The sequence below is a fragment of the Urtica dioica genome, chromosome 10 (assembly GCF_054948205.1).
Source record: "Urtica dioica subsp. dioica isolate 48M chromosome 10, U.dioica_male_clone48M_v1_H2, whole genome shotgun sequence".
In the NCBI taxonomy this organism is placed as follows: Eukaryota; Viridiplantae; Streptophyta; class Magnoliopsida; order Rosales; family Urticaceae; genus Urtica; species Urtica dioica.
Window position 1 is genome coordinate 20,520,252 of NC_142765.1, and position 10,392 is coordinate 20,530,643.

Below are 10,392 nucleotides of genomic sequence, written 5' to 3' on the forward strand. Positions count from 1 at the left end.
TGTTTGCTTTACTAGATAAGAACGAAGGAAAATGTAAAACCAACGCAAAAAGTGTTGTCGGTCGTTCTCGAAAAACCCGAAACATTAAATTTCGCACGACTTGCGCGAGATTCCAAACTCTAAAAGCTCAAGGGGTTGGGTCGCTGAAAAACCCACCAAGGCCTACAACGGCTAAGGCCCATTCAAAGGCCCGAAAGTCCGAGCTCAAGCTCACACACGGAGCAGGGTTCACCATCGCGTGCTCCTCGAAAGGAGCGCGCGCAGTGCTCCCGCTTGCTGCGTGCGCGCCCGAAACCCGTAGCATGCTGCCCACCTAGGCCTCCTCATTCACATTAAATACCCCTCTCAGTGAGGGGGAGAGACACACTCATTCCTTTCCAAGATTATCTCTCTCAGAGTTCTGAAATGCCGTGGAGACTTTCTGCGCACACTTTCCTCTGATTGAGCGCTTAATCTAACGCACAAGCTGCGCCCATGATTTTCTACTGAAAATCCCCTACGTCTCCCACGCATAAGCTGCGTCTGGGATTTTCTACTGAAATGAAAATCCCCTACGTGTCAACGCACAAAGCTGCGCACGGAATTCTCCACTGAGAATCTCCTACATCTCTAAAGAGAGAAAACACACATTCTATCTCGGGTCACTCGATCCTAGAGTCCCAAGACGTCGCCGAGGACTCCGCCGCACTCCGTCTCTTCTATCGAGCATACCCTCTAGGTTTCGCGCCTCACACATCATATACACACGCCTTGAACTATGTTCTGACTTGATCCCACAATGCGGGTACATAGGTAGCTCACAAGAAGCACAATCACACCCCCCATTCACTCATTTCTCTCCTCAGAGAACGCCTCCGATCGGAGAAACATCAACTCGAGACTTTCGAGTTCACACACTTGGCTCGGGTGCGGCTACTTGATCTGGCCTTAGGGGTCGAACTACCGAAGCTTTCATTTTCGTGCGACAACAAAAAGAAAAATAATGGACGCGATTATAATATTTCACGTTATAATAATGATAAACATTTTTGGCGCGCTAAAGTTGACACATTATTTTATACATGTGTAGTCCAGTGAAAGATTGTTAAAATAATTTTGGGACTACTAATGTGTTAAAATATATGTGTTAGAGTCATTATTAATTAAGTCAAAATTGATGTAGTCTAATTCAGAATAATGTTTGTGACTTAAAGACATATTTGTCATGATATTATTATGTGGATATCATAAGTGCTAATTATAATTTAATGACGGAGTAAAATTAGAAATAAGCAATAATTATTAGTAATTGTTTTGCAGTTAATTGATATGGTTCTTGATTGTAATACATATATTTTCTTGTAGCCATATCAACAAGAATATTCGAGACTAAAGACTACAAGCGAAAGACCATCACCATCTTATGCATTCATTCTAATGAATTCGCGTACTCTTCTACTATTTAGATCTTTGACTTTGTTTTTCTTAAAATGAATTAAGATTAAATTAAGGATCCAAAATCCTAACACTAAAGTGTATTTTAAAAATATGACTTGTTTGATCAAAATATTTTTAATGTTTATAAACTTCAGTGTATTTTTGCAAACTTCTTTTTTTAAATTAAGAAAGCATGTTTTTTTTCACTATCCTCAAATTTATTTCCCACTGAACTAGCAGCTCTTTGTCATCGTTGTATTCTTATGCTTCCTCTCATTTTCTTTTTTCCTTTGCATTATCTGAGTTCCGAATAGATAGTTTTCAAATCAAAATTTTGAAATCCAACATCATATAAGTAGTAAGCCATAATTTTCTTTTTTCCGATAAAAAAAAAAAGTAAGCCATAAATTTTCAAATTTCTCCTTTAAAATCCATTTTAAATTTAACGTACATTTGGAAAAAAGAAAAAAATAAAGTAGCTGGTAGGAAGGGGTAGGTGACCTGACCTGCTTAAAAATTTAGTTATAGTTGGGTCAACTTAACGGGTTTTCTAAACGTAGTTATTGTAGCATGTGTGTTAAATTTTAATTTGCAGAACAAGAAGTATGATCAAATAAATAAAAAAAATTTACATGCAATAATTATAATATTTCCGTGAACCGGGAAGACACGAAAGCATAAGCTGCTAGCAAGTACATACACGCGTCTTCTACGTTGTCTTTTATATTAATTGTTTTTATTAATTAAAAATAACAATTAATAATATTGTGCAGAGAAAAAGAAAAACCTTTTCTCATCGTTTTTAACATCTCGACAGAGAGACTCAGCCTCAGGTATCTTCAATACATGTCTGCATATACATGAGTGCATGTATGTATACCATATTATATATTGTGTTGTTCGTATTTTTCTCAGCCCAGCTTGATTTGATTGCTGATTAGTATTAGGAGTCATCTACATTATTGCCGAAAAGATATGGGTTTCTACAAATTCTGGGCTTTTTTTTTTTTTTTTTTTTTTTTTTTTATGAATTTCCCAGATAAATGTTCTCAAAATTATAATAATAAATTGGCATTGAATTTTGAAGTCTAAGATCTGTGTGATTCAAGTAGGTTGAATAATTTTATATTAAGAAAAAAAAAGGTACGAACTTGAAACTTGGATTGTCAAAAGCAACTGTTTTTTTTTTTTTTTTTTTTTTTTGTACTGATTTTTTTTTTTTTTTTCGGATTGAGTAAGTGCAGAAGTATATATATACATATATACATTCACACACATGGTAGTGGGTTTATCATCTTGCTTGAGCTTTACAAAACCACCATGTCATTATACACACAACACAGCCAAGCACAGACCAACGACAAGCATGGTCTGCGTCGAAAGGCCTTCGATATCGCGGCCTTCATATAATACAAATGTTGGTACGCGGGTTTTCGTGGTGTCGGATTTACACACGGATTACGCCGAGAATATGAGATGGGTCGAGCGTTTATCTGCCATGGAATACAAGAGCGACGTCCTTCTCGTGGCCGGGGACGTGGCAGAGGCATATGACAAATTTGCCCTTACTATGTCGGCCTTGAAGGACAAGTTCGATCACGTCTTCTTTGTGCCCGGGAACCACGATCTCTGGTGCCGCCGAGATCATCATGTATGGGATAGTATAGACACATATCTTGAATTTTTTTTTTTTTTTTTTTTTTTTTTTTTTTTTTTTTTCCGTATTTGGTTATATACTATCTTGATGCTTGAGTTGTATGAAGAGTACAATATTTGCTTGCCTAAGCAACAAGGAAAACAAATTTGAGGTCTTAACTAGCTGTTTGAATGCTTGTTTCTGTTAGGATCTTAGGAATGTGGGGAATTATAAATAATTCCTCGATAGTTAGGGGTTAAATATAGAATATCTAGAAGGCTTGAGTGGTACAAAGTGAACTTGACAAGAATTTCGAGGTCTTAACAAGCTGGTTTAAAGCTGGTTTCTGTTAGGATATGAGAAATATGGGAAAGTATCATCATTCGTAGATTGTTAGGTGTTAGAGATATAGAATCTATAGAAGCTACGTTAGTGTTTGATTATACGAGAAATTATGGTAGAAGATTGGTGTGCGAATTGTGAGGTAATGAAGCGAATTTTACTCCGGGAAGGACAGCCCTCTCAAAAGTCTAGGCAAAATATAATTTATAACTCTTCATTCTATTTCCCATTAGTTCGATGAATGCGTTTCGTAACAGTTACGCACACATTACATAAATGACATTAGTATTTGTATTTGTAGAAGTTGATTTCTGTTCACAGTGATTCCTTATTGTTGACTATTGACCGTGTGCTAAAACGGTGATTTACGATCACGCAATCGTTTATTGAACAGATTCTGATTGCGGTTTTCAGCTAGATTCTCTCGAGAAGCTTGATAGATTACTCGATACATGCAAAGAATTTGGAGTTCGGCTCGATCCGACAGTCATTGAGGGCATCGGTATCGTCCCGTTATTTTCTTGGTATCACGAGGTGATTATTTAATATTATTATTATTTGTGTGTGTGTGTACATAATGTTGATTAAGATCTCACTCTTCATTCGTTTTGTAGAGCTTTGATAAAGAGAAGGACATTCCTAACCTTCACGTTCCGCCCTTGGAGATGGTGATTTACTTTCTATTCTCCTAGTAAGAGTTCCCAATATACTTCTAGGTCCCGGGGTCGCTTGAATAACCGTTTATCTTGTCTTTTTTTTTTTTTTTTTTTTTTTTTCTGGGTAAATGCAATATGGAAAAGAATAATATATTTCCGTCCGATGGTTCTGACAGGCGTGCAAGGACTTTCACGCGTGTGAGTGGCCAGAGAATCTCTCGAGTGGAGATACCTCTCTGGCAGAGCACTTCGACGCGCTGAACGAAAGAAATCGAGACGCGATCGAGAAGATCCGAGGCACTTGCAGCCACATAATTACCTTCTCTCACTTCGTCCCGAGGTAATTCGAAGAAAAGAAAAAAAAAACGAACAGAAAGAAAAAGATTTTTTTGTTCAAAATAGTTTATTGTTGTTGTGAATGATATCTTTCTAAGGCAAGAGTTGTGCCCGGAGAAGAGGATGCTTTTCTATCCGAAGCTCCCGAAGATCATCGGGTCGGACTGTCTCGAGCGTCGCATAAGGTCGATTCACGGGGCCAAAGAAGGAGGCAGATCTTCGTGCCACGTGTTTGGTCACACTCATTTCTGTTGGGACTCCGTGATCGACGGTATCAGGTAATTTTATCACGACTGTGACAGTGATAGCCTGGCTGATATATTCGCATAAACTGAAATAGAAACATAGGGAAAACACTGACTTTCGAGAGGTCCGTGCTTTTCCAATTTCTTCCACACTCAGATTCTCATACGATATTCATGCTTTTTCCCTCATTATCTCCCTTATTCATAGGCTAGCTAACTTCTACTATTTTATATTTAATTCCCCTAATTAACTCTTGATACTATTATGTCCTCGAAATCACAGGTCCTAATTAACTTGAATGCCTACGTAGTAAACTTGCGCTCCAAGTCGTTTAGATATTTGTATGCTGTTGCTGTGGCAAATATGTTCGGAATATATACGTATTTGGAGAGAGTTTAGAAAATACCATCTTGCTAGAAGTTTGAAACTATTTTCCCTAGAAATTTGTATAAATTCTAGGTCAAAAAATCAACGGAGAAGACGAGGGTGTTTGTAATTTTTAGTGAATAACTTTTAGGGATGCATTTAGAATAATTTGAACTTAAAATTACTATATTTTACCTATATATGAGATGAAACTCCTTTGTGATAGAGAGCGGACCTCGTAACCCATCAGATTTATTTCTTTTTCATTTTTTGCATTTTTTTTGTTTATGGGCAATGTTTACCGATCAAGGCACTAATGAAGGTGAAAAATGAAAATTTAGGTACATACAAGCGCCATTGGCGTACCCGAGAGAACGGAAGAGAAGCATGAACGGCGGCGAGAATTGGCTTCCGTTTTGCATTTACTCTGACGGGGAATTTCTCGAGAGAATGTCGCCCTGTTATTGGTCTGACTATTATTCTGTGAGCCCTAGAACACCAAATGTCACTGAACTCGCTCCTTGGGTTGCAAGGTTTTACCACAGAACATGACAAAACTGCAACTTCTTGTACTATCATTTTCAAAATTTTCACATAAGCCCTATTATTAGGGGGTTGAAAAGAAAAAAAACTGAAAAAAATGGATAAATTACACTCATGTCCGTGAACTTTTGACCATTTAACAACGTGGTCTCTACTTTTTATTTTTCTTACAGCGTCGCCCTTAAACTTTCATATTCTTACAAACTTAGTCCTTCCGTCAAATTTTTTCTATATTTCGTCTATTTTAACTTGTGTAATCGACCTATTACAACGTGAATATTTAAAATTACTTATATATCCTTTATTTAATTATTTTATATTTAAAATTAATAAATTAAAATTAAAAAATTTCATTTTTCATTTCGTTTGTTGTCTTTTTTTAATAATTTTTTTTATACATTTCCATTATACTTCTTTTTCACGATAATAGAAAATTAATAATAAATAATAATTCATTTTTATTAAAAAATCATATTTTACATAATTATTTTATTTTTATTTATTTTTTATATAATAAATAATATTTTTTAATAATATTAAATAATTATAAAATCAATATTTTTTTGTTATTTTACAATTTTGTCCCTGTTTAAATAGTCACATGCCAATCACATGGGCAAAAATGGATGGATTGTTGAGAAAAATAGACGGAAGGATTAAGTTTGTAAGATTGTCAAAGTTCAAGGGTGACGCTGTAAGAAAAATAAAAATAAAGACCACGTTGTTAAATGGTCAAAAGTTCAGGGAGCATTTAAGTAATTTATCCAAAAAAAATCTATTGAAACATGGTGTTATTTTATTTTTCGACTTACTTTGGTCAACCAAATTAATACTAGAATTGCATTTTGAATCACCAATTAAATATTTATATAGCTTTTTACCCCTGACGTGTTCTGTGCATCGTTATTAAATTGCTAATTTTACTTTTTAAAAAAAAATAGAAAATACAGTTAGTATTCGATTCCCAAGTTTGTGTTGTCCGATCACAGTCATGGACATCGATTTACGAAGGAGAGGAACTAAGATGTAGAGCCCTCAAAATCCACTAATGCTTTCAAAATTTGCAAGATTTGAATCCTCAAAATCCACGGACAAGAGCTCTAAAAATCTACAAGGAGATTACTCACTATGTAAAGTCCTCAAAATCCACCAAGGAGAGGATTCAACACATTTTTACCGGAATATGAGCGACACTCTTGCATCTCTATGTCTAGTCACTAGAATTAAGCATATAATTCAGTTGCACCAGTCCTTGGCCGAACCTCTTTTAACTTTTTCGACAATGATTTGTTACGGTATAGATATAACCGGACCGTTCTAAACTTTAGAATCTAAATTTGAAGTCATTCATTGTCAAGTATTAAGTGATTGTTAACTAAAAAAAAACGCTATTTTTGCAGTAAAAATAGCATGAACGGCTGCTAGAAGTAATCACCACTATTCAATTTGGTCTCCATAATATGATTTTTACTTTATTTACTTTATTTCAGTCTCAATTTCACCAGGGACCATACCCACCATCATATCATCATGGATAATTTCTCGTTCGACAATATTTCATCCATATGTTTTTTACCATCCAAAAAGTACAAAAGTGTAAGCCTTCATAAAATATGAAAAGCTAAAAATAATAAATAAATAAATAGCCAAAGAGATAAGTTTGTTGGCACTTTATTACTCTACAAAGTACAAACATACATATATAAAAAAAATAAAGTTTGAAAATACAAAAACAAACACAAACACACTCAAACACAAAAAGAGTCATTCTCTTCTCTTGGAGATCACACACAAACATTTTGACAAACAAAACAAAAAAAGAAAAAGAAATAGAACACACAAACATCTCTCTCCCTCTCTTTCTCTAGTAATCCTCGGGAGCGAGGGGCTGGTGAGCGGTGGTGTGGAGCGGGGGCTCGGTGGGAATGAGCATGTACTCGTAGACGAGTCCGGCGAGGGCTCCGCCGATGAAGGGGCCGAGCCAGTAGATCCAATGGTGCCTCCAGCGCCAGCCCACGAGGGCGGGCCCGAAGGCCCTCGCCGGGTTCATGACGGCCCCTTCGAAGGGGCCCCCCACGAGGGTGTTGGCCCCAACGATGAGGGCGATCGCCAGAGGCCCGATGGTGCCCATGCTCCCCCGCTTCGGGTCGATGGCCGTCGCGTAAACCGTGTACACCAACCCGAACGTTAGGATGATCTCGAATAGTAGACCGTGCGTCACGCTCACGCCCGCTGCCAAGTGGAACCCCATTGGCCTCTGCAATAATAATAATAAAAAAAGAATGTATTGTTAATTAATTAAGAGTGATTTAGCAAAATAGTCTAAAAGTTCGCCTAAAATGAGTGAAATAGCAAAGACGTGCAATAATCAGTAATCAGGTTTCAAAAAACAATTTGATCATAAAGTTAATTTTTTTTTAAAATTAATAAATTACTTATGATAATCATTATAAAAATTAGCTGAAAATATGAAACTAAAATAACCAATTAGGTTAGTGTGGACTGAAATTGAATGAGAATTTTTGAAACTACAAGAATGTTAAAAATTTAGATAGTATATGCACTTTTACAAAAAAATGCCCTCATATGGCAACCAAAAACACATAAGGGTCTTTTTGTAAATTGTATGTATTTTTAATTTTTTAATACTTTGGACATAATTTTTAAATTTTGGGTAGTTTAAAAAAAAATTGTGAATTGGCTACTTAGATCACATGAATTGAATTGACTAATAATTATGAATTGGTTTCTTATTATTTAATATAGCGTAAAAATGTGACGGAATTTAAATTAAATAATGATTCTTTCTTCATACGAACATGTTAAGGGAAGTTAATAACTTGTATAATTTTTATTTTTATTTTGTAACATTGAGCCTGTATTTTTCAAAGAGAGTGGCGAGTCCCCTAAAATAACCACTAGTAATGATATATATAAAAAAAAAAAAATTGGAAAAAGAAAAGGGAAATAGAACTGATGATTGACCATTCCGACGGTGACGAGTCTCAACAAGAGAGCGGCGATGATGGCGCCGAGGAGCTGGGCGACCCAGTAGAAGAAGGCTCTGATGACTGAGATCCGACCGCCGACGAGGGCTCCGAAAGTGACGGCGGGGTTGACGTGGCCGCCGGAGATGTTGATGCTCGCCGCCACCGCCGCAAACAGACCAAACGCCGTCGCCAACGCCACCGTCACTTGCTCCGTCGGAGATGTCTCCCCACTTTCCCTAAACGCTTTATCTGCCACACACACACCGATTCACATGCATGTCATGTAATCCAAATATGTATAGAAAAAAAATAATTTAATTTTAATTCGCTACGTCCTACGTGTACATCGAGTATAAAGATAATAACATTAGATCAAAAGAGAGTTAAGCATACGGCCTTAATTGGATCCTTGGTCAAATTATCCTCTGCTATTGTACAATTTGAATATTAAGACTGTAATTTTGATTGAAATTTTCGATTTTCAACACATAATAAAAAGTGATAATATAACATCAATATATAATAATTACTGCCTTCGACACTAATCTATTTGTATGTAATTAATTGACAATAATAACATTTTAATAAATTGTAAAAAGGATGGATTATTTCAACAATATATATATTTGGGTGTAGCAGATCAAATAATAAATAAACAAGATATACACGTAACACGTACATATGAATCTGATGATTGCATGCAGAGATGATATTGATATATAAGTAGATATTAATTACCGATGGCAAGGAAAGAGCCTTCGGCGGCAAAAACGAAGATGAAAGTGGCGATAAACTCAGCCAAAGTGGCTCTCAACGAGTCTGGATGAGTCGCTTCATCAGTCCTCCCAAACGCATATCTTCTCACCGGCATTTTCGCCTTTTCAGTATATTATTATTATTATTATTATTATTATTAACGACCTCTCTCTATTTATGATCACTAGCTAGCTAGCTAATAATCTCACATCCACAGAGACGCTGATATATTTCTTCTCGATCACTTCAATGTTTATATCAATTGCTCAAACAAGTGAAGATTTTACCGGCTCTGAAGGGTTTTCGATCTTTTTGTTTTTTCAACACTTAAATGTGGAAAAGAAAAAAAGGAGTGGAAAAAATAAGGGAAATAAAGGAAAATATGTTTCTGCATGGATTGAAATGTGTAAGTGAGAAGTGTGTATAAATTGGCCAAAACTGAGTTTTGGAGTGATTCCGCGTGACACCTATCTCGACTGCATGTTCTGAGAGGCTGCCACGTGTGACGTTGGGTTCGACTATGTGTAACCTCTTCACTTTGCCTCTTCTTGGAGTTTTGCGGATATCGGTCTCTATTTTCTTCATTTTCTTTCTGTTTCTCTATTTATTTATAATAAATAGTAAAAAAAAATGGAGTGTTTATCTATAGGATGTTGTATTTCGTTCTGATCTTCTATTTTCCGATATGTTTGAGTGTCTTTATTGTCTTACTTGATCTTTCGGATGCGTGGAGAGTAGTCTCCATAGTGTAATAAATTTATTGCATTTATTTTTCATGAAATTTTGTGCTTATATTACCAGCATTATAATCAAACAGACATGTCAAATAAATATATAATAATTTATCATCACAAATGATCTTATCTACTGTTGACTGTTGTGACAACTAAACCTTCTGAACTCGAATGGCTTATGTTTAACGGCTCATGTGTGTGTGTGTGAAATAATCTAAAAAGTCTTGCATATATATTTAAATTTTAAAATTGAAATGTTATTATGTATAATTTGTACTAAAATATCTAATATAATTGATGATATAATGTAATATTAACATATTCACACAAAAAAACTAACTATGATTAGATTTATTTTTTAAAGCTAATCC

The 10,392-nt window shown here is 35.6% G+C and overlaps 2 protein-coding genes across 6 annotated transcripts; one reads left to right on the forward strand and one right to left on the reverse strand.

Moving 5' to 3' along the window:
- The first annotated feature begins 2,175 nt into the window (after positions 1–2,175).
- LOC149383867 (uncharacterized) lies at positions 2,176–5,656 on the forward strand. Of its 5 annotated transcripts, none has more exons than XM_089628121.1 (7): positions 2,176–2,249; positions 2,656–3,067; positions 3,809–3,928; positions 4,009–4,062; positions 4,227–4,390; positions 4,485–4,664; positions 5,340–5,656. In XM_089628121.1, exons 2-7 carry the CDS (start codon positions 2,693–2,695, stop codon positions 5,548–5,550), a joined length of 1,104 nt encoding a protein of 367 aa, XP_089484247.1. In that variant the 5' UTR covers positions 2,176–2,249; positions 2,656–2,692; the 3' UTR covers positions 5,551–5,656. The 5 variants fall into 5 exon arrangements, with proteins under 5 accessions (XP_089484247.1, XP_089484248.1, XP_089484244.1 ...); XM_089628122.1 differs by having other exon boundaries at positions 2,187–2,249; positions 2,652–3,067; XM_089628118.1 differs by having other exon boundaries at positions 2,190–2,249; positions 2,661–3,067.
- Positions 5,657–7,184: 1,528 nt separating this feature from the next.
- On the reverse strand, positions 7,185–9,670 carry LOC149383868 (putative aquaporin TIP3-2). Its single transcript, XM_089628725.1, has 3 exons — positions 9,270–9,670; positions 8,527–8,780; positions 7,185–7,798 (listed from the first exon to the last, which is right to left on the reverse strand). Exons 1-3 carry the CDS (start codon positions 9,400–9,402, stop codon positions 7,406–7,408), a joined length of 780 nt encoding a protein of 259 aa, XP_089484851.1. The 5' UTR covers positions 9,403–9,670; the 3' UTR covers positions 7,185–7,405.
- Between the last annotated feature and the right edge of the window lie 722 nt (positions 9,671–10,392).

Bases quoted from the DNA above. Each gene is read 5' to 3' on its own strand.
- LOC149383867 (XM_089628121.1), top strand. From the start codon at position 2,693: ATGGTAGTGGGTTTATCATCTTGCTTGAGCTTTACAAAACCACCATGT. The intron at 3,068-3,808 runs GTATGGGATAGT...TGCGGTTTTCAG, and splicing joins GGTGCCGCCGAGATCATCAT to CTAGATTCTCTCGAGAAGCT. The intron at 4,063-4,226 runs GTGATTTACTTT...TGGTTCTGACAG, and splicing joins ACGTTCCGCCCTTGGAGATG to GCGTGCAAGGACTTTCACGC.
- LOC149383868 (XM_089628725.1), bottom strand. From the start codon at position 9,402: ATGCCGGTGAGAAGATATGCGTTTGGGAGGACTGATGAAGCGACTCAT. The intron at 8,781-9,269 runs GTAATTAATATC...TGTGTGTGGCAG, and splicing joins AGGCTCTTTCCTTGCCATCG to ATAAAGCGTTTAGGGAAAGT. The intron at 7,799-8,526 runs GTCAATCATCAG...TTATTATTGCAG, and splicing joins GACTCGTCACCGTCGGAATG to AGGCCAATGGGGTTCCACTT.